Consider the following 22,803-nt stretch of genomic DNA (forward strand, 5'->3'; position numbering starts at 1 on the left):
GTCTTAAACAATAGGGGTTTCAATGTTGTGGTCATGTAAAGATGTTATAACCTTAAAATTAATTAATTTCTCAATTGTTGAAACTGTATAGGATGGCCCACAAAATTGAGATAGTTCAGATAACACTCATTTGTATGGTATCTCGTCTCGAGCCTCCCACATCCTAATTAAAAAAAAAAAGAAAAAAGAGGACCCACAAAATTCAAGTGGTGTGATGGTTGGTACATATATAAACTCATCAAATATTTAGTGGGACCCATGACAATCTTCATGTTTACATACATAATCAACGGCGGTAAGATTCTAGTCAAAGTTCACATTGATGAAAATTACCTTCACAATTGTGGTTGGATTCCTTACTTAGTCCGGTTGGGCATGCGTGGGCCCACAATCCACCGGCACCGCCCATCATATTCGAGACCACAATTCAATTCATGTGTGCTGGCTGGGCTTTTTTTTCCTCTGTAGCGTTGGGCCCCCCCTCTTGCAAAAATTGTGGGGCTGAATTAGACTTTCATTCCTGGGCCCACCTCATCAAAGATGCTGCTCACACATCTGACGGCTAATATTCGCCGCCTTTGTGATACGGTTCTCTTATTACTGTTCACAGTTGACAAGAGACAAAGAAATTGAGAATGAGAATTGATTTTTTTTCAACTGATTCAATTACATTGACGATTTAGTTGGATTAGATTCGATTTGGTTCTTGAACAACTTCATTACATACTATGCATGATTAAGATAGATTAGTTTTGTTGTTGTGTTTAGGCCAGGGCTTATACCAGGAAGGGAACAACTTATAAACTCAATCGCTCATGAGTTTGCATTTTTCCGATGTGGGAATGATATTCATAATGCCAACTTTTCTAATTTCATGTCAATACTTTTGGAATCAATTTCTCATTCGTTCGATATTAGTTTTTGTAATGTAAATATGCTACATTTATATATGTTTGGAGGTATATGTACTCAACCCCGGACTCGTCAAAAAAAAGACGTGGGATCCCACGTTTATTCATAAATGCTACTACTCCATGATGCCTTTACATTTTTAAATATTTTGAGAAAAAATGTTAGGGTTCCCAATAAATGGGATCCCAGTAATCAATTTTGGTCATTGATTGATGTAAGTGTAGGGATCCACAAAACCTGATGCACATAAATCGAGGGATATAATTGATTACTGAGATGACTGAGATTTCATTTACTGGGATCCTATCACTTATGTATTTTGAGACATCTACCATTGATTTGGTCAAGCCACTATACGTTCTCCACGTGTACATTGTTAAATTATAGCCATCCAATATGATGTCAATGGGCCACAAAAATCAATCAATCATAGTAGTTCACGTGGGTCCATTGAGATTACAATGAATTCGATCAAGGATATGATTTCATGATTTTTGAGCCAATCAGGGCCGCTGAGTGTCCCTCAAAGTTGAATAGGCGTGAGTCACACGGTGACTGGCCCCCACACCTGAGTTTCTGCCACGAGGGAGAGCTGCTATTGCATGTGAGCGGTTAGGGAACGTTTGGTAAGGTCTAAAAGAGTTGGAGTAGGAGGTTCGTAGAAAAAAGAGAGATAGATACACTCAAATGCTGATGGCCAGCTAAGCCAAGTAGTTGAGCGAATTGGTTCCTGAAATTTCTTATAAACTCATGTATATTCTAAATTCAAAACCTCTCGCAAATATTTTGGAGCCACACAATTTACCATGATACCATGTAAGAGATTTTTCGAAAATCCCGTGCAAGCAAGGGCGGAGCCATGTTTGGGCTTAGGTGGGCGGTAGCCCAGGTGAATTTTTTGGAAAATAATTAGTACTCATAGATCTAACTTAACCCAACTCAATACCCAACAGAGAGCTCATACCCATATAATTCACTTTCCGGTAACTCTTCGATGGCTGCTCCAGGTAAACGAAGTTCTCTGAGATGGATTTTGACGTGGTACTTATATATCTAACTTAGTACATGTTAAAATTGCTCTTCGCAATAAAATGGAAGAGGAGTTTTTAACAGATTCTATGATGATTTACATTGAACGAGAGCTTGTTGAAGATATTGATTCAGATTCGATAAAAGACGAATTCTATTCTACAAAGCATTGAAAGCTACAGCTTAAATAGTGTGTTTTGTTTTCTTTTTTTCTTATATGTTATGTACCTTTGAACCTTACTACTATGTATGAATTTGAATTGATGATTGATCTTGGTGGGACAACTTTTTATGTATATGGTTGGTGGCCCAGGATGAAAAAAATTCATGGCTCCGCCCTTGCGTGCAAGCACAGATCTGAAAACTTACTCCACCAAGGTGGGTTCAAAGGACCCTATCTTGAAGAGGTTACCAATGTAGATGGCTAGTTAATTAGTATAGCAAGCAATGTTGAGAACCACGAGTAACTTATATGACACTCATGTGTGTGACATCTCATGAAAGTCTCGAGTTCGAGCCTCGATCATCCCGTTCCCCTCTACTTAAAAAAAAGTATAGCAAGCAATGTTGGTGAATCAAACATGATTATTATAGCAATAAATATAACCCCCAGTGTGTCATAATTAGGAATTTAAGAACATGAAGTTGCTCTCATCATTTTTCCAAATAAAACCAGAGACCCACAAGAGTCCAAAATGGGTGGTGAAATGAATGAAATTATAGTAGAGTACTAGAGCTATTGTCTTGTTTTTTTTGTTTGATGTGGATGCCAAAACAGTTCTTGGTACAGTCAACTCACTTTTCATTCCTCTGTTTTATCCCTTTTAATATTGAGTTTATATATATATATATATATTTACATGCATTTATATAAGGCTGTAATGATTTATTGGAGTTTAGTTGTCTCAACAAAAAAGAAGTTTGTTGTCAATTAATACCACTAATCCCATTTTATATGACTTTCTTGCATTTCTAGGTCAGTGAAAGAGCTAGCCATATATGCACTTCCAAACCCAACCAAAACTACATATATGTGTATGAGAGTCACCAAAGCATGCCAAATTATTAATTTATGCAAAAAAGACATATATTCCCCACCCAAAATTCAGAATAAATTATTCACTTAATTAAGAAGAAGAAAAAAGAAATTCAAACAACGCTAAACATCTCAGTATTTTTTTGTCCGAGCTATTTCAAATGTTCAGGTGGACATACATGATCCATATAAAATCATGGATTGATTAATATGAAATCGTGTGCGTCTATCTTAATATTTAGAATAGTTGAGATAAGAAAACACCGTGATTTTACGACTTCTCAAAAAAAAAACAAACCCCCCATCTCTCTCTTAAAAAAGACAGAACCCATAAAGCAAGGGAGGTGGTGGTACATGACACACAGAAAAACCATTCCAAACATTGCTTTTACTGCTTTTCACAAAAGAAAGAAGACTCTCACCTCTCTCTCTCTCTCTCCATCTTCCACATATTGATCTTGATCATCCCTCTCATCCATGGACACTGCTCAATGGCCACAGGTTTGTAGATCTCTCTCTCTCTCTCTCTAGCTACCTTGCAATCTTTTCTGATTTATAATTTCTTGACAATCTTTATGGGTTTTGTTTACCCACGAAAATTAACTGAGTTTTCACAATAATTAAAGTTCTTAACTTTATTTTTCTGTTTGTCTGTGATTGATATAAAGGCAAAAAACAGTTCCATTTCTTCTTGGTTTGTCTGATATATATGTCTGAAAAGTGTAAAAGTAGAAGTAGCTAGTTCTCTCTCTCTCTCTCTCTATATATATATATATATATATATATATATATATATATGTTTGTGTGTAAGAAGAGATCTTTAATTTCCTTTTAATTCTTATAGGAGATTGTGGTGAAAAGAATAGAAGAGATAGTAGTCACAAACAACAATTTGGAGAAGAAGACGAGGCCTCACAAGGAACAAGCCATAAACTGCCCAAGATGCAATTCAACAAACACAAAGTTTTGCTACTACAACAATTATAGTCTCACTCAACCAAGGTACTTTTGCAAGACTTGCAGAAGGTATTGGACTGAAGGAGGGTCTCTTAGAAACATCCCTGTTGGTGGTGGTTCAAGGAAGAACAAGAGATCATCATCATCTAATTCTTCTTCTTCTTCTTCTAAGCTTCCAAATCCTAACAAGATCCCTGATCAAGGCCAAGATCTCAACCTTGCCTTCCCAAACTCTATTAATCATGACACCAGTGAAAAGATTTTGTCTTCTACTACTACCACAAATACTACTACTAGTAGTACTTTGAATCATAACAATCATGATCAGCTTTCAGCTTTGGAGCTAATAACTGGGATTTCCTCAAGAGGGTTGAATTCTTTCATGCCAATGAATCTTGTTCAAGATCCAAACTCAGCTTACACATCTGGGTTTCCAATTTTGCATGATTTCAAGCAGCCAACAATGACACCCACCACCTTGAATTTCTCTCTTGATCATGGGCTTGGAAGTAGTGGTGGGTTTCCATTTGAAGATCTAAAGCAAGTCTCAAGCACTAATATTAGTGATATTGAGCAAGATAGAGGAGAAGTACATGGAGATTCACCTGGGTATTGGACTGGTATGTTAGGAGGTGGATCATGGTAATCAAAGATCTAAAACCCAGAAACAAAATTTAGTCTTTCCTCCTCCCTTTTATTAAAATTCTCTTTTTATTTGGTGGGTGGTGGTGACTTGTTTGCATTTTTCTTCCTGACTAACAGAGATAGGATACATGGGTTCTCTCTATCTTTCTCTTTTCCTTTTAATAAGCTTCATTTTAAGTAGCTTAACAAAGGTGAGATGGACTCTCTTCTCTGTGTGTGTGTGTGTGTGTGTGTAAAGATAGAAGAAGAAGAGTGTTATAACTAGCTAGCCAGCTATCCCTAGAATACTTTAGGGTTCTTAATTTGTCAATTCTCTTGAAAGAGCAGAAAGAAACCCCAGTATTAATCAAGTATTATTGGTTGGCTTGGTACAAAAGTGTAATTTAAATATAAATTGCATGCTTCTTTTTTTTTTTTTTTTTGAGGAGTTTTATGAATTCATGTTATCAAATCTCCATGGGTTTTGGGGTCTTTTCTCCCATATATATTTCCTGAGAATTTAGTTTTTTATGATTACATTGAAAATAATCCGACAAAAGGGATTATTCAAAGCGGGATCAATGGATAACGAGATAGAATCGTTATTGGGTGGTTAGGGCATTCGATCTTTAGAGACAAAGAAGACCGTGAATTTTTTGTGTGCGTCCCTTTTCATTTCTATTAAACATGTTTTAATTATCAAAGATTCTTGGTTAAGCAAGTAAGAAGTTGATTGAATGATAATCACATTATATATAGGAATCATTCACCTATTAAGTCGTGGATTCGAATCTTACACCTCCCAAAACTCTTGATAAAAAAAAATTCTTGATTAAACCTGCACATCTAGCTAACTCATAAAGCTTTATGCCAACTGAATTTTCTATATCCATACAGTTTTGATTTTGAAGACTCACTCACATCACTGATCCATCCCCAACACAATATTCCAATTGAGTTATCATTTCTAGTTTTATTTTACTAATTTGAAAGATTTGAGAAAGATCTGACAAACTCTCTCTCCTTGACTTTGAGTCTTTGTTCAAGGGCCCCACAAAACATTCTCCTTGGCAAGTGTGCTAGAGAATAATTCACCCACTCAATAGTGGATCCATTCCTATTTAGGTCACCTTTTTTTTAATAATATATATGGATATATGTGTGTTTGGGATAATTGTAATAAAAAACGTTAAATCCATAAAATTATTGGTATATCAATGTATGTGTTAGTTCATTTTTCTTCCATGCTGTAAGCCACCCAGAGAGGGTACTTTTCTTGCCAAATTCAGAGGGTGGTGGTGTAAGGTTTGATGGCTTTATGCAATATCACCATGTGAATGAATCCTACACTTCAATTTTGGTTTCTCTTAATGGGTTGTTAGGGCAAACAAAGTGTCAACTCACCAATATAAATGTTTGCTCCAAAGTTGACAACCCTCATTTGCCTTAGACAACAAGGTTTGGAGCAAGAAATTCAAAAAGTTTTCCGAACCAAGGTTGGTCTGTTTATGGATAAAGCATTCATCAAATGGATTTCTTTTATATGTAAAAATGGAATAAAGAAAACTAATGGTTGCTTTTGGACCACCATCATTCTTGCTTAGGTAAAGATGGAAGAGATGTGCGAGCAGATTTGGTGAGTCTTTTTTAAAGAAAATCGGTGAGCTAAGCAAGATTGATGGTGGTCCAAATGCGCCCTCCATGGAAGAATTCATCCCTAACCAATTCGACCAGTCATGATTAATTGATCTATTGAAAGTTAATTGACACCAACCAATGTATCTAAATTCAATTGAGAATTGAGTTAACCTCTAATGTAAGAATGAGGTACTGTCAATGATGGTGTTAGTATGGAGGTAGGGGACTGTAATTACTCTAGGGATAAGAATGAGTTATGGTCAAGTCAATGATGGATGCCCGTCAGAGAATAGCGAGACCTCTAAGAACACTCATAATGATGTGTATTTGTTTGGGCATGGGAGCAAAAAAGTGACATTTTATTAGCCCATCAAAAAATTTTGTGCTCCAACAATACGTATTTGTTGACTTATTTTTAATTATCCAAACATGAACGCATGGAGCATGCAATGCCCACATGTTGACCCAAAATGAGACCCACATCTCACACACCCTCACATTTTTATTTTTAAATCAATACTGGATTTCACATCTATTACAAAAAAAGTAAAGCCACTAAATTTACATGATTGACACACATCCATTCCCTATTAAACTCCACAAATCATATTTTTCCAAAAAATTTGATGACCCAATAAAGCATTCATCATTGTGGTTGCTCTAATTACTCTAGATGTAATTACTCTCAAATTTCCCAAATCATTATTATTTTTTTGTTATTGAGTATTTTTTATGATTATAATGTTAAAATATAATTAATTTTGGAAAAAAAAAATCCTAATCCTAATCCTAAACCTAAACCCTAAATCCTGGGGATAATTACAACCCACCGATTTTTTCGTTGGCCAGGTGATAATTCTATTTTTTTATTGCTTTCAACGTGATGTAGCCATCTTCGTGTGAGAGGATTAAAGTTAAAACCCAATTAGGAGAAAACCCTATTAGTAGAACATGACTAGCATGCACCTTATCACGTGGAAGACAACATCATCGGCGGCTTACAATGTTCTCCTGACTTCTCAATATAACCAGATATCGGCCTTCTCATTTGAAAGGACGCACAAAGATTGATCAACTAAATCAGTTTTTAATCTTTATAAGAGTAGAAGAATAATAGTACATGCGAAGCTGAAACCTTATACAAGCAAAGGATAATATGAAGAAAAAATAACAACAAATTATGGTTGTTTTTGCACTCAGTAGCACAGACTGGCATGACCATCAACATATGGAAATTGGAGAAAGGGTAGGGAATCTCACTCTCACTACCCATCAGCCAAAATTTTGTGCATCTGGTCTTTATGCAACTCCATGGCTTTCAGAGAATCAGATTCTCCAGTTGGACAGCTTACCAACTATACAATATTACATACATTCAACATGCATCATACAAGATGCTAGGTTGTTAGTCTTCCCTCCGATCTTCATCCGAATCTCCATGCAAGTGTTCATGATGCTCAGAGGGCTTTCGATGAACTCCCGGCCTGTGGATGTCCCTTGACTGCTTCTCTTCAGCAGATGGCAGATTCTTATTTTCTACTCGTCTCCTTTTCGTCTACAAAAGTCACACCTTTGTCAAGCATTGACAAAAATACTATTGAAGGATGAAGTAAATACAAATAGAAGCCTCGAGGGATTGATACCTCCTCAGGGATTCCTTGATGCCTGCTCGACTGAAAATCCTTCTTTCTTGTTGGTTTCTGAAGATGTTTTGAGATGTCACTAAATAATTGAAAACCCTGAAGATCTCCATTTCTTATACTTGCTTCCAACTGCAAAGATAAAAGGTCCAGAATCAAAAGAGTGAGAAGAAATATTTACACCTTGTTCGGTTGTTCCAAACTATGCTACCTAAAAGCTGTATATATTTGCATTTTAAGAGCCTAGAGCAACACATTTTAAATGAAGATGGGGAACAGTCAAATTTTCCCACTAGATCAGTTTATTGATTCCTGTCAAATGGATTTCCCTAAGACTATGCTTTGTCAAAATACACAAACATGATATCCTATTTCAATTAGGTCATAAAGAAGAGCTAATAAAATTTGTACCTGAATGTGAATAATGCAGACAACAATGCTAAAAATGGGCAACCAGCTTTCTTCAGGGGAGAGTGATAGATTTGACCTATCCAACCATTGCACAAAATGTTAGATGAGAAATGATACTGTGGAAACAAAACCTGCATTCAGCTCTAAAGGGTGAACATTGGCCTTGAGCTAAAGTGGCTTCACCATAACCTAAAAGTTATGTGTTAAATAACAACCTCTTCGATAATAAGCGGAGGTAGGACAACGTCCATCTTGCCCTTACATCGTCCAATCTCCACCGCAGGAGCCTTATCCTTAGGATTAATTTACTTTGCTCTACTATAAAATTTGGAGATGCAGCGAAAGCTGACTACAAATTTTACATTAAGAAACTTCTTAGTATTTACGTTATTATAAGTCCTCTATGAAGAGCAATATGTTCTGAAATTTGGCACAAAACACTAGCTAAATTTTCCATAGCTCTGTTAAATTTTGTTTAAGCTTTATTATTGTCCCATTTTTTTCTTCATAACTAGTAAATGGAAATCAGTCCAGAAAGTTAGAAACAGGTTTTCAATCTTCTTCTTTCTATGCATAAAGCACTTGGTGTTCAAGAATTTACCAAGGACCAAGATTGTCCACAGATTCTGCATCAGCTAAGCCAATAGCCTCCATATAAAGAACATTCTTACGTCATGACGCAAACACAAGGCATTGAACCACATTTTCAATGGATATAAAATCAAACTATCCCTCAACGATAAAAATGACCCACAAATGCCAGGAACAGGTTCAAAAAGGTACTATGTTACACAACTGGTGTAACTAGCTTCAACATATAAAGATCAACACAGATAATAACTCAGTAACAGATGCTACGAAGAGATGGCAATATATATAGATGTTACGGGAGAACTGTGATTACACAGGATAAGATGAGAATATCAAGGTGCCTATTCGAGAGAGGTGGCTCTCCAATGAACATAAGAGTCCACACATCCAAGACAAGCTAACCCTAAGAAGCAAAAGACTATATAATCAGCTCAGGGAACATCTCAACCCTTGCTGTTACATCATCCAACGGCTACTAAAAAAAGACTACTAACATCTCCACCATTAATTAACTACCCATCTAACGGTCACCAAACAAACTGCAGAATTATTTAAAGCATAACTGGGTCGTGACATACTAAGATCCCCAACAAACATCAAAAGAAAACCTGTTCAAACTTCAAAGCAAGTTCATTACAGAACCCCATAAAGACATTAGTTCAGGCTACAATTAGTTTACCCTATATCCAAACTACAGTATCAGAAATAGCGCAAGAGTAAAAGAGAGAACATAAAAGTGATAGACCAGCTCCATGAAAGTGGAACAAGAAGCAATTGTAGGACCAAAGCCTTCATTATCATTATAAGCTTGAAATTAAAAGAACCCTACAAAGGCAACAACCATGAGAAGTAGAGAGTAGAAGCCTAACCTCAAATAGGGAGCCAAGTACACAAGAGCATAAATGGCGTACCGCCTCTTCCCCGTATCAAGCCACGCAAAAACCCAACTCTTCAAAATCCAAATGAATGAAAATCAATAAAATACAGGGAGAAAAATCTAAAAACAATGATGAAGCATACAAGAGCTCACCAGCCAATTGAAGTAAGGTATAAAACCGATAATCCCCATGACACCAAACCTCGTGTCCGTCGAATCCATAGCGGAACTACCATCATCGTCCGGATTAGTACTCACTGGTAGAACCAGAGTAGTAAGCACACAAGCGCCAATTGCGGCGGCGAATGGCGCGTCGTGTGATAGGTCCGCCCTGCACGTGATTCGCTTCTGTACCAAAATAACGAGGAAGTCAATCAAGTTAAGGAAACACAGAACAAGTGATTACTCAATGGAGACCATCACTGCTTTGCTTTGCGATTCACCTGTTTTAGGGTTTTATTTCTACAGCAGCGGTGAAAGAGGAGTTTAACGTTTGGCAGTGAAGAGGAGAAACTGCAAGGAAGAGGGGGAGGAGAAGAGAGTGAATTTATGCAAATAGAGATCGCCGTCATGGCTTTTCTGCTCCGAGTAACTGCAGAGGGGTTGGCTCTATCGGGCGCCGGAGGAGCATGGATGGAAGACTCTCATCAGAGATGCAGGCGAAGCGATTCAGAGTTCAAAGCAACAGTCTCGTGTTGCGTCGTTTTTGGGAATGGTGATAGTAGATATGTTTACCGAGGCCCATTGGGCCGCAACAACTGGTGTCCATAAGGTTGGGCTTAATAGGCTTTTAGCTCATGCTATTTACAGTCCTTCCCAGAATGTACATGGTGGCATCACTTTACAGAGCAGAGATGGAAGATAAGCCTAAAAAACCCTAGCCACACGCAATGTGAAGTTTTTTAATTGATTAATTATAATTTCTTTTTTATTTTTAATTTTATACTGATATTCGAATTTGATGATGCATAAACAAGATTTCGAACATATTACCATACCGCTTTAGGCGAGAGCTGGCCTTGGTCAAACCGCGTACATAAAAATATTCCACCTGATGACAAAATAAATTGGGCTAAAACTAAGCACGTAGTCACTAGAGTATTGCTCACAATGAAATTGAACTCACTCAGAATCTTCCGAATCCATACCAAAAGAGATTTACTACTCAACCATCACCAAAGTTATTGGCCTTATTAGTCTTGCCAACTTGTTAACAACGTAATAGCCATTAGCCACGTCTACAAACTTCTTTAAAGGTGTGAATATGACTTTACATGTGTAACTTCCCTCAATAGAATAGTGTTTTTGGTATAGAAGTTTGTAATAGGAGAAGTTATACCCAGATTTAAGATTACAAGGACAAAATTAGGGATGTAATTAGGTTAACCTATAAACGAATTTTAATTTCAGTATTGCAAGCAAAATTGTCTTGAACAAAGTTTTCCAATTGTCAAAAAAATGGGCCTTGTGAAGCCCAAAAGGTTGGGCCAAAAGCCTTAGAGAAGCCTCATTCGTCTCAAGCTCTTAGCGGAAGCTTTAGAAACCAAGTACCCAACTCCGAGACTGACAACCCAAATCCCCACATCAACGGCCCATCTCACGCCCTCCATATCAAGATCCAAATCCACTTTCTCCTTTGAATCTCCACCATCCGTTTTACCGTCCCCAAACGAGCAACAACAACACTGACCGTCAGATTCATCGTCGATTTCTCTTCCCTCCGGTATGTCCTCCAAAAACCCCCTCTGGTTACTACACTTCCTCTTCCGCTTCACCGCCATCTCCACCCTCTCACGCATCGCCGATTTTCCCTCCACGGCGACGCAAGCCTCCGCAGCTGCCACGTCAGAAATCTCCCTCTCTAATCCACACGTGCACTCCATTCTCCACTCATCCTCCTCGACTCTCCTGAAAACGCCCTTCAACACCTTCTCCTCTCTCAAGTAAACTTCGAATCGGATCCCATCCCCGGCCCGAACCCGCTCTCTGTTCCCATATATGGCCTCACCGTTTCTCGTCTTCTGATTCACGACCCGGTGTAGAGTCACGAACGCGGTGGAGTCAGGTCGGATCTTTGAGCCTTCGATCTCGAGCTCGGATCCGCTGATTCTGGGTAGGTAAACGAGAGTCAATGATTCGGGGATGGGGTTTTTGGGCCTGAAACCGGAGAGCTTGATGAAGAATGCTTTGATTCTCAAGTGGCTGCGATCTCTGGGATTGAAGCCATGGAAGTCCGTTGACATACACATAGTGGATGACTTTCAATTCGAAGTATTGGAATTGAAGAACAGAGGAGGACGATAATGGAGGTTTTTATATGGAATTAGGCGGCGGAGGACATTGTGAGCGACTTCGGTTTTGATTCGTATACGGGGGGTGGTGGGCACACGGTTTTGCGCTCAATTTGTGATAGACGACAAAAGGTCTTGTCGTTTTAGATGCATGGATGCCGCGTTGGAGGAGACTTCGAAGACATTTCCTGTTTTATCTGGTGTGTGGTGGAGTAAGTGAGCTTGATGGGATTGATTCTTTAGGAGCCGTTCATTCTCTAGTGGACCATATTTTGATTTATGAACTTCTGAATCTGGGCTGGTGAAGCTTATTTTGGGCCATGATTGGGGCCTATTTGCATTTAGCCCATGATTGGGGCCTATTTGCATTTAGCCCATTTGTGTTGAAGTCGTGACACTCTTCAATTGATGGCAATAGCTACCATTCTCCCCAAAAATTATGTTAAATTATAAATTAAAATTCATTTTTGAGTATTTTGATTTTCATAATGTTATAATATTGTAGGTTTTGAAAAACAAACTCTAAAATCTAAACCCTAAAACTAAAAGATCACACTAGATAGATCGAGAAGTTAGACACCGATGTGGTACCGGTCAGGAAAGCTCCGACAGTCAAGTCAGTTGGTGGTATGTGAATTTATAATGAAAGAAGTGAAAGACTTTTCGAGAGAAAGAAGGGGGAGAGCAAGATACTGTAAGTAGTTGAATTCTTTAATGAGGCTGGGACCTCATGTATTTATAGGAGTTTGGGTCACGTGATAGGCACTTGTCATCCGAGCTGACAAGCCTTGGGCTTTGATTGGGCCTTTTGAGGGAGCTTCCTGGTGGTGTGAGCTTTAAACCCTTGTAGAATAGGCAACTCGTCTGTGGGCCTATTGGGCTTGGCTCTACTGGGCCTCATTGTAGACTATTTAGACAACGGGTCGGTTAGGCTTAGCTCAAGACTCTCATGGTTCTTGTCGAGTTTGATTAAGACTCTCGTGGGTCTTGTTGGGCTTTAATAAGACACTCATTGGCCTAGTTGTCGATGGAGTTGGGCCGTGAGCATATTGGACCTTGGACCTATTTGACTTGATTAAGACTATCGTGGAACCACTTGTCAAGACTTGATGTGGTCTTGTGGAGACAATTTTTGACCCCATACAACATTTCATTTTCAAACAAACAAAATCATGATTTAACATGATTTTGACCAAGAATTATAGCTACAAATTGGAGCCCCCTCATAAACTCGTGGTTTGCAGACTTGCAGTTGTAGACGTAATCAAGTAACAAGCTTTCTCTAGTAAGACGTCCCTACAACTACAAGAAAGGCGGCTTTTTAATATCAATAGTTGGTTAAATCCAGTGGCTGAAATTAGAAAGTACTCAGTATTCACCCGTTTGCGTTTGCGTTTGCTGTAGTGTCCCAACCCATGTCCTCAACCCCATCCCAACCACAAATCGCATCGCGGAGGTCTTCTTCCTCACCTGGAGTTCTTCATTGCTTGGTCCCGAAGGCATCCCCACTATAGAAAGTCAGATAGCTGTAAATATTAATGCCTGAACAAAAACATTTAGTAACTCATTTATTTTTCTGACCTATAAAAACAAAGTTCATTTTTTTTTTTTCTGGTAAATTTCATTTATGTGTATAAGATCAGATTTCGTGTGATGGTGCAGCTTTTCCCATGGTGGATAAATTAAATTATTTGAAGCAAATAAAAATAAAATTATTTTTTTCTTCTCATTCTTGATTTTTATTTGTTTTGAAAGGGGAGGGGGAAAACGAACTTTGATAACCGAGATAATATACATCATCTTACCACTTCAATTAATGGCTCGGGTGTGCTTATTCTTGAATTGATTTTTCATGATCTCAATAAATTATTAATAACAATTATTATAACACACTAAATAGAACAATTACAATATAACTAGCGACTGTGAATATGCACCCAAATTGCTGTACTTGGCACACCATCGCCGACAACAAAAATAAGGTAATATCCCGGAGGAGCCAATGCCGCCGTCTCCGGCGCATTACCATTTATCACAAAGCCGCCGTCGCTCTTCTTCTTCACTCCATCGAGGGCCAGAAACAACACTCTCTGGTTCATAGAAAATGAATGAGTAGTAAAACTTGGTGCCACCATTGTCAAATCAAGTGTCCCATTAAACTCTTCTGCTCTTCCAAAATCAACTCCCACTGAAAATTTCCTACCGTAAACAAGCTTTTCACTAGGTTTAATCCAGTTAATCCGGGGACGGGGACGAGCTTTCGAGGTCAAATATGGTGGAGAGAAAGCTTCAATGCTTAAATCAGTTGGGTAGAGAGAGTTGAAAATGTAAGTTTTATGTGTATTGCTTCCACCTACCAAAACACGACCATCGGGAATCAAAAGAGCCGTTGAATGATACATTCGCGGCCTAGCCGAAGAACTCATCACCTCAAACCTGCTAGAATCTGAATTGAAATCAGAGTGGTAGAGAAGAGGATTCAAAACAGGGTCTCTCGCATAATCCCAACCAGCAGAACCCTTTTTTGCTCCATTGATGATCAATACATCTCCTGTTGGTAACAAAATCATGTCACCCATTATTCGTTCAATCGGCATTTCCTCCATAACCCAATTTGGGTTCTTCTCTGTAATCATCAATCGACCACATGTTTTGCTTGCACCGACGAAGATATGTTCGTTCTCGACATGATTGAAGGCATTAGGCAACGACCCACCACAGACAAGAACTTCTGCATCTGGAATTAATGAGGAAGAGCGTGATGATAGTCTTAAAGGAAGAAGAACCGAAGAACCTGTGCTGGGATAGTTGCGAGAGACGCGACCGGGAAGAACAGAGTATCTTCTGACTACTCTGTTTTTCACATAGTCGAGAAGAATTGCTCTGTCGTTTGCGAAGATGAACAAATTCCCGTCCGGACAGAGGTGCAAAAAAGGGTACAAATTGTCTTGAACATAAGGATCATACATTGTTTCTTCAAGGAATTTGAGAGGATAGAGCTTGTCGTAATTGGGTTTTGATTTGGGGATGAATTCGTAATTGAATTGACCTCGACCACCGACGACAATGATTTTCCCGTTCGGAAGGATTTGATTCGAAGCATACCATCTCGGCACGAGTAATCCATTTGGATCTTCAATCCAATCGCCACCCACAAATGGCTTGAAGTACCGAGTCACATTCTCTCCAAGATCAGTCCCTCCGGTCTGAATCAACACCCCGTGCGGAGACAACGATCCCGACGAACACCATGTGTTGGTGACAATGTAGAGTGGCCGGACAGTATTCTTCATCGGATTGAATTCAATCGAGTGAGCAGAGCAGTCCAGATTATCACATTCTGCATACCTCGGCAATGAAATGTTGGAGTGGCCCATTCTAGTCCAATCGAAGATGATTACATTGTTGTCTGGCAATAACTGCATATGCATTGCCGAGATTCCACAGTTGCCGGTGACTAACTCCCATTTTCCCGGCAACTTGTTCTGGTCTCCGACGACCGAACAGAAGAGAGAAATGATGGTTACTGTTAATAGTACTAGCAAGGAAGACACTCTGTTTGGCTCCATGGAAATTTTGACCCAACTGGTTTGTGATTTTCTTTGGCTATTCTTGGGTTTTAAAGTTGTTGCTTAATAATAATATTGCCAGTTGAGTCTGCTGTCGGTACATACAGCCATTTAAGCATTTAAAACCAAGTTTTGATTAGTGGGCCTTTTTGGGATTTATGTACGGTTTCGCATAACCCAACCGAGCGATATATAGACAAATGTAATGCCCTCTCACACAACCAACGCGTGTGCCAAAAAGGACAACAAAGTCTTGAAGGTCACATATTGGGTATCCGTTTAGAAGTCGGGTCATATGTTGGATCAAAGAGTACAATATTGATTGTTTGGATTAGTGTGATTCATGCGTTTTCTAGGCCGAAAAACCAATGACAACAATCCAAGAAGAACAAAGTTATTTGGGCCCTTAATAAAAAACAAACAATATTGATTTGTAATGTTTGGATGGTCAACCTGCCACCTCAACAGATTGATTGACCGAAATTGTCCAATTCTGCCTGAGTGGCTTAACTGGCACAAATTGAACGGTCGGTGATCAATTTAGAACAATTGAATTTTTGGTGGCCAAATTGGAAAACTGATCATCTTCGATAGTGAATAGTTATCAATCCAAAATAAATATTCATTCCCACTATCCCAAGTTGCACTGTATTATTGAAGATCATTAAAACCTAGCAACAAGTCACAGTCATTGATTTGTCACTTGTGGTACCACTGCCACTGGCCTTGGGTTTATGTGGTTAGCCACAAGAGATATGGTAGAGAGAACTGAGTGGTTGAGCAAAGTTGCAGATAAGGCAGAAGCAGAACAGCAATCACAGGTTGAGAGAAGATTGAGAAACAAAATACCATTTGGATAAAAGTTGTGATATATATATATATATTTATATATATATATGATATAAAATTTGTAATCAGGAGGGGTAGAGCCAGGAACTGTTTGTGGGGTGGGCTACTGCATATTGATTTGTTCGAACATTCGTCTTGATATTTGGTGTGATAAAGTAATCCAAAATGATAACATAAATGCAAATTAAAATGTATGAAAACTAACTAAAGAGCATGTAAACTAATATATATGTGTATATATATATGTATATTTGGAGCACATAAGTATTGTTGTGTGCTATTGTTATGTATTTTTCATTGCTAACTAGGGCATTACATAAAATGTCATGACTATTAATTAACAAAACAGGTTTTCCATATTCCTTATTGGCCATGGACAATTGGACATCAAGAGCTCATGATCTGGTTGGTCTTTCAAGGCCTGGGTATATGGCTTTTAGGCCCAAGTAAGGAATTCTCTCTGATAGCTCAAAGCCCATTTTGGAATTCACAAAAAAGTCTATTGTCAACGTGTATCCAATAATCTAGAAGCTTTCAAAAAATAAAAAATAAAACAAAATCTAGAAGCCCACATGATTAGTCAACACTTAACAGTTAAAAATAAGTTCACCAGCTAATTTAATTTACCCTATTTAAACTTTTAATTAGTGTGTCGAGTATCTTTTTGTTCCCTTAAACAAATACCTACACATATATAGTATAATGAAGCCAAATTATTATAAAATAGTAAAAATAATAAACAAACCGTACGTAGTTGGTAACTTGAGTACTCATTTTTCCAAACCGACTTACCACACTGATCGATTGGTCGGTTATTTTCAAGAGATATGTTAATGAGGATCGACCGAAAAACATACCGAAACCCTGAAAAACCCAATCAAACCGCCAATAATATGTCAACACATTCGCATCAATACTTCATTTAGATTGGGGTGATTTTCCTTACATTTCATTATCTTTTGAGCCTTGTTGGTAGTGAAAATGACCCTAATTTGATGAAACCCATGTTGAATAAGAAGATGATAAATACAAAGCTACTAAGAGAGTGGATTACGTAACTTGCACTTGCTTAACATCCTCCTCTCAATTAGTGCCATTTGAGGCAAACTTCTTTTTAATAGGAAGGAAGAAAATACTGACTACACATATATATATTTGGAGGAATTCTCAAACAATCAGATATGCTTTTGTTCATGTACATTTGTTTAATCCGGCCAAGTCCTATGTAACACACTAACACGATATCGTTCGATTTTCGATGATATTCGGTAGAATATGATGATGTCCGCAGTGTTCGATGACGATCGGTTTTGTGTTTGTGTTTTCTATTTATTTTTTAATCTTTTTGGTTGCAGTCAGTTTTTTATAGTAGCTCGAGTGCTTTAGAGCCTCAAACAGTCCGATCCATTTTAATAACAATGATATATATATACAATAAAATATAATTGTAATAGGCTACAATGGGCCATCATATTCTAATAGTTTATGCAAGTGAGTCATCAGGTTTAACGGTAATCACATTGTATGTAAGAGATCATCCACCTATTAGGTCGTAGATTCAAATCTTATTCCTGCTCAAACCCATGTTTAAAGAAAAAAAATCTAATAGTTTATAAGAAATAGCAAACCTGTATATCTATATATCCTCATTTAAATCATGTTGTTCAAACATATCGTATATTATCATATTCAGTATCCATTAGAATTAGACAAACGATTCGTGTGAATCTATAATATCTTCAAATTTTAAATTATGAGTTGATAGTGAATTATATAAATTATGAATTAAGCAGCAATCGATTAAATCTATGCGTGTAATTAATGAAATCCATTTATTTTATATTTCGGACATTTTGAGATCTAGAAATTCTATGCAAGTTCTAATACAAATTATAAAATATTATACCATCATGAAGAAGAAAGGGCCAACTTCCCTTGGTTGGAATTAGCTATGCGATTTCGTTGGAATGGGATGAGATGGTGTAGTTAATTGTGGTAATTCCTTACAAATGTGGGAAGTCACAAGTTCAAATCTCACTCCCAGTTATTTCATCGTCATTTTCTCGCATGGCTCTGAGAGGCTTTTTGGAGTTAATTATTTTTTATGGATTTCAGAATCGTTATCCTCACACGGGAGCGGGTTGGGTTAACAATTTGAGTTTAAAATTGATCTAACTATCCGATGGACATGTTGGATTATTGGATTAGAGTATTTTCAGTTACCAAAAAATGAATTAGTTATGGGCTTAGTGGATCAAGCCCAAGTCCAAGCCCCCCTACCCTCCGGCTATGATCCACTGAACACTGAACAGTTCCGTATCTGGGAGAAGAGGAGAGATACGGCTACAGATACGTAATATATTAGTGCAGTAAATTATTAAAAATTATTGATTTACTGCCTTTGATAGAAAGAGAGAGGGCATAAGCTTTATAAAAAGCAGTTCAGTTTGGTGATGGTGTTTCCCGTACCGAGGAGGAATCAGAGGAGGAAGAAGGGCTCAACCTTAATTTCATCACTGTTCCTCTCCTCATTGATGCCCTCATCCTTGCCCGGCGGCGTTGGCTGTTTTTGGAAATGGATCGCATTCGTAGAAGCTAGTAGCAGGCTAGCAGCGGTGGCGAAGGAGGACTGTGGGGCTCGGTGGGGACGCCTTCAAATGTTGGAATAGCCATCGCCGTTACGGCCACGGCCGGCCTCGCCTTGTACGTGTCCGCTACCATCTTCTACACTCGTAGGTAAAAGCAAAAAACGAAAAAACAGTAGCATCAGGATGGGAAGCATCTAGGTTTGGAAAAAAGTAATTTATTTGATAGAAATTCTGGAAGAATTCGTAAGAATTGTTGCTGATTTAGATAGGTTGGTAGATTATGTTAGCGGAACAGAAACCTTTGATGAGAGTCCTACGGCGAATTCAGACATCTTCGCCGTCGAGGTTGTCGAATTCTTCTTCTCCAACATCGTCGTCATCGTGGTATCATTTGCGAACGTTTCTATTAGTAGTTGCTTTCTCCCATTCATCATCGTCATCTTGCTCACCAGTCTCCAGTGATCGGTGAGTTTCCTTCTCCCTTTTCAGCTCATTTCTTCTTGTTGGATTTTTTGTGTCATCTGTGTAGTTAGTTAAGTTAGAAGTAGATGACTACGGATTCGAAGCCGATCTTAGCATTCTAGGTGTTCTGACTGTCGTTTACCCGGTTGTTTTTAGTGGTTCAGTATTCTCCCTGTTGATCTTGTTAAATTGATCTGATATTCTTCTGAAGTTATGGATTGTATTGCGCTCAGCCGCTCCTAGTCCTTCCTTTTGTCTTACTATTGCAAGTAATTGTGCTTGTGAAAAAGCTGGAACATTGTCGAAAATAGTGAAATTAGAGTTCTTTCTGGTTTCAATAGGCTATGTTCTGGATTTCAGCTGAGAAAGTGCAATTGTTTTTTTCTCTTTGTTCATTTTAACTGTGGGTGAGGAAGGGAAAAGTTGGGTTGGGGAGAGGATGACCTTTTTTTTTTCTTTTTAATTTTTATGTTCATGTGCTGTCATTGAGGTTGGTTTGTGCATTCATTTTAATCGTTTTAGTGAAGTGAAATGACCATGAATTTCTATCTGTTTATTTTCAGGGGTACCCTAAAATCACCTTGGTCCAGGAGGAGAAGAAAACATGCCCTTAAACCAAAACAATGGAAAAGTTTGTTTACACCTGATGGAAAACTCTGTGATGGTGGTGTCCAGTTTCTCAAAAAAGCCCGAAAAGGAGTATGTTATCGACTTTTTAAGACTTCTGCGGTGTTCTTCTATTGGATTGAAGTTTAGGTTATGCTTAGTTGCTTAGTATTATGCTTTGTTGCCGCTATCACAGGGTGTTGATCCAAGTATAAGAGCAGAAGTTTGGCCATTCCTTCTTGGAGTGTAAGAATACCAATCCCTATAAGCTTACACATCTTCATGCTCACTTATGTATTATGTCATGCCTGTATTTGAAAAGGAGATCTTTTGTTTAGGGCTGCTTGTTACCTTTTCTTCTCACACAATTGTAGGTTAGCCTTGTTCTTTTCTGTAGAGTATTTTGCTGTATTGCTATAGTTGTTCAACTGTGACATGTCTCCCTCACGCAATCTTGTGATATTATCTTCATTTTGAGCTATACATTTCCATTTCTCAATTTTTTTGTTTGAAATTCGTCCTTGTATAATATGACGTAGTTGTGCAAAGCCATGGTTGTTGAATCAATCTAGACTCTAGAGGGAAAAAAAAATGATATCAATTATTGTTATGATTGCTTTGCTGGTAGTTTGTCAACTGTATTGCTACTTCAAGAGAAATGGACGTACTGGTTATGTTACACTTTTATTTTTGATATCTATTCTGAGATTTCCTTCTATGTTGTCTTATTAAGTTCATTGATGGTCAAGACATGCTACTACTTTACATGCTCATACTAGAGTGCTTTTCTTACAGCTATGATCTGAACAGCTCCAAAGTGGAAAGATATTCTATTCGAATGAAGAGAAGGTATTTAATAAAGTTCCTTTGGTCCTTAGTGTTGACATTTTCTTTGGGAACTGTCCTTCCATTTTTCTCTCCCATTTACTCACTTTTTCATTACTAAAGCTTTTTTGTGTATTTTTTTGAAGCAGAAAAGAATACGAGGACTGGAGAAAACGTTGTCGACATATTCTTAAGCGAGAAATTAGGAGCTTTGGGTTGAAGCAAACCATTGGAAACGACAGCAATGTGGACAGCAGGGATTTCAGTCAGGTTTTCGATTCTACTAGTTTTGAAGATGTGGCGAGTGTCAGGAGGTCTATTTGCATTGAGGAAGCCAGCATAGTAGGTAATGAATTAGTCTGCAGAGTATGTGGTCAGCCTCTTCCCCCCTCTGAGTCAAGACGGGAAGGAGATAGTGAGAAGACTGTAATTACCTGTGATTGTGAAGATGCTTCTGTTGGTGACACAGAGACAGAGTCATCTGATTCTGACAATGAATCTGAAAATGTGCCCTTCCTTGCAACTGAACTGACTAGAGAAAATGACTTTCATATGCATGCGCAAGACTATTCCTCTCCATCTAATTCAGAAAGGAATTCAGTGTCCCATACAGATGAAGATTTTGTTACATGGCAGAGAATTATCCGCCTCGATGCTGTGCGCTCTAATGATGAATGGATCTCATATTCACCATCTCAGAATGCAGTATCAGAGATCAAGGCACGAAGACTGGCCAACAGTGTTGGCTTGAAGGACTACGATCACTTGGAGCCATGCAGGATTTATCATGCTGCTCGCCTGGTGGCTATCCTTGAGGCATATGCCCTATATGATCCAGAGATTGGTTATTGCCAGGGAATGAGCGATCTACTTTCTCCAATTATCTCAATTGTGGAGGAGGACCATGAAGCATTCTGGTGCTTTGTAGCTTTCATGAAAAAAGCTCGTCATAATTTCCGTCTTGATGAGGTTGGAATCCGGAGGCAGCTCAACATTGTCTCAAAGATTATAAAATGCAAGGACATTCATCTGTACAGGCACCTAGAGAAGCTTCAAGCAGAGGACTGCTTCTTTCTGTACAGAATGGTGGTGGTCCTTTTCAGGAGGGAATTAAGCTTTGAGCAGACATTGTGCCTGTGGGAGGTGATGTGGGCAGACCAGGCAGCAATTCGAGCTGGAATTGCCAAATCTTCCTGGGGAAGGATGAGACTAAAAGCTCCTCCTACTGACGATCTCTTGCTTTACGCCATAGCAGCCTGTGTATTACAAAGGAGGAAGCTCATTATCGAAAAGTATAACAGCATCGATGAGATCATGCGAGAATGCAATAGCATGGCAGGACATCTCGATGTGTGGAAACTTCTCGACGATGCTCATGATTTGGTGGTCACACTTCATGACAAGATTAGGTGATCCCTTTTGGTGTTCTTTATCGATGTTTTATCTTTTGTTCATTCTAACCTCACCATTCACCATTTGGGATCCTTCTAAACTGAGGGATCCGCATGCAGGCAATTTCTTTGTTGTTAAGATTATGGATTGTAATATATGATGCATTGCCCGCGCTCAGGGGGTTCCTCCTTCGAGTGACAGTGGCATCACCAAAGATTTTAGCATTATTGATGTTTACATTGAGATCGCAATTTTGACATCCGTGAGCCTATACAACAATTCTTAGTTGTTGAGTTGTACGCAGAGAATATCATGCGCGTCACGTTGGACATGTGGAGTTTAAAATTTACTTAAATATTGTGCGTTCAATTTAGCAGCCGGTGATAAATGGGATATCAACTCTGGGATCTTTAATCATTTTCGACACAAATTTCCTTCACGCAAGTGGGCTGATTTCATGTATCCATTACCCTATACAGCCCATAGAAAAAGCCCAAATACCGAGA

The 22,803-nt window shown here is 38.4% G+C and overlaps 5 protein-coding genes across 5 annotated transcripts; 2 read left to right on the plus strand and 3 right to left on the minus strand.

The window, feature by feature from the left end:
* The first annotated feature begins 3,318 nt into the window (after positions 1 to 3,318).
* Positions 3,319 to 4,992, plus strand: LOC119986589 (dof zinc finger protein DOF4.6-like). Its single transcript, XM_038831213.1, has 2 exons — positions 3,319 to 3,478; positions 3,822 to 4,992. Exons 1-2 carry the CDS (start codon positions 3,455 to 3,457, stop codon positions 4,578 to 4,580), a joined length of 783 nt encoding a protein of 260 aa, XP_038687141.1. The 5' UTR covers positions 3,319 to 3,454; the 3' UTR covers positions 4,581 to 4,992.
* Positions 4,993 to 7,263: 2,271 nt separating this feature from the next.
* Positions 7,264 to 10,441, minus strand: LOC119987099. Its single transcript, XM_038831845.1, has 6 exons — positions 10,159 to 10,441; positions 9,869 to 10,063; positions 9,708 to 9,787; positions 8,248 to 8,323; positions 7,840 to 7,968; positions 7,264 to 7,751 (listed from the first exon to the last, which is right to left on the minus strand). Exons 1-6 carry the CDS (start codon positions 10,285 to 10,287, stop codon positions 7,602 to 7,604), a joined length of 759 nt encoding a protein of 252 aa, XP_038687773.1. The 5' UTR covers positions 10,288 to 10,441; the 3' UTR covers positions 7,264 to 7,601.
* A 484-nt stretch (positions 10,442 to 10,925) lies between these two features.
* LOC119987100 lies at positions 10,926 to 12,021 on the minus strand. The gene has a single exon (XM_038831846.1). The coding sequence runs from the start codon at positions 11,962 to 11,964 to the stop codon at positions 11,212 to 11,214; it is 753 nt and encodes a 250-aa protein (XP_038687774.1). The 5' UTR covers positions 11,965 to 12,021; the 3' UTR covers positions 10,926 to 11,211.
* A 1,863-nt stretch (positions 12,022 to 13,884) lies between these two features.
* LOC119986797 (aldehyde oxidase GLOX1-like) lies at positions 13,885 to 15,642 on the minus strand. Its single transcript, XM_038831480.1, has one exon. It carries the CDS (start codon positions 15,573 to 15,575, stop codon positions 13,923 to 13,925), a length of 1,653 nt encoding a protein of 550 aa, XP_038687408.1. The 5' UTR covers positions 15,576 to 15,642; the 3' UTR covers positions 13,885 to 13,922.
* Positions 15,643 to 18,841: 3,199 nt separating this feature from the next.
* Positions 18,842 to 22,554, plus strand: LOC119987541 (GTPase-activating protein gyp7-like). The gene is made up of 5 exons (XM_038832472.1): positions 18,842 to 19,477; positions 20,038 to 20,173; positions 20,277 to 20,326; positions 20,876 to 20,929; positions 21,055 to 22,554. Exons 1-5 carry the CDS (start codon positions 19,293 to 19,295, stop codon positions 22,316 to 22,318), a joined length of 1,689 nt encoding a protein of 562 aa, XP_038688400.1. The 5' UTR covers positions 18,842 to 19,292; the 3' UTR covers positions 22,319 to 22,554.
* Positions 22,555 to 22,803: the final 249 nt, after the last annotated feature.

Source organism: Tripterygium wilfordii, chromosome 20 (assembly GCF_013401445.1).
Source record: "Tripterygium wilfordii isolate XIE 37 chromosome 20, ASM1340144v1, whole genome shotgun sequence".
In the NCBI taxonomy this organism is placed as follows: Eukaryota; Viridiplantae; Streptophyta; class Magnoliopsida; order Celastrales; family Celastraceae; genus Tripterygium; species Tripterygium wilfordii.

What these genes read in the sequence shown, in the direction of transcription:
- LOC119987100 (XM_038831846.1), bottom strand. Translation starts at nt 11,964, where the DNA reads ATGTGTATGTCAACGGACTTCCATGGCTTCAATCCCAGAGATCGCAGC.
- LOC119986589 (XM_038831213.1), top strand. Translation starts at nt 3,455, where the DNA reads ATGGACACTGCTCAATGGCCACAG. An exon ending in ACACTGCTCAATGGCCACAG is followed by an intron (nt 3,479 to 3,821) that starts GTTTGTAGATCT and finishes TAATTCTTATAG; the next exon opens with GAGATTGTGGTGAAAAGAAT.
- LOC119987541 (XM_038832472.1), top strand. Translation starts at nt 19,293, where the DNA reads ATGTTAGCGGAACAGAAACCTTTGATGAGAGTCCTACGGCGAATTCAG. An exon ending in TCACCAGTCTCCAGTGATCG is followed by an intron (nt 19,478 to 20,037) that starts GTGAGTTTCCTT and finishes GTTTATTTTCAG; the next exon opens with GGGTACCCTAAAATCACCTT. An exon ending in TCTATTCGAATGAAGAGAAG is followed by an intron (nt 20,930 to 21,054) that starts GTATTTAATAAA and finishes TTTTTGAAGCAG; the next exon opens with AAAAGAATACGAGGACTGGA.
- LOC119987099 (XM_038831845.1), bottom strand. Translation starts at nt 10,287, where the DNA reads ATGACGGCGATCTCTATTTGCATAAATTCACTCTCTTCTCCTCCCCCT. An exon ending in TACCTTACTTCAATTGGCTG is followed by an intron (nt 9,788 to 9,868) that starts GTGAGCTCTTGT and finishes TGGATTTTGAAG; the next exon opens with AGTTGGGTTTTTGCGTGGCT. An exon ending in TACTTGGCTCCCTATTTGAG is followed by an intron (nt 8,324 to 9,707) that starts GTTAGGCTTCTA and finishes ATGGTTGGATAG; the next exon opens with GTCAAATCTATCACTCTCCC.
- LOC119986797 (XM_038831480.1), bottom strand. Translation starts at nt 15,575, where the DNA reads ATGGAGCCAAACAGAGTGTCTTCCTTGCTAGTACTATTAACAGTAACC.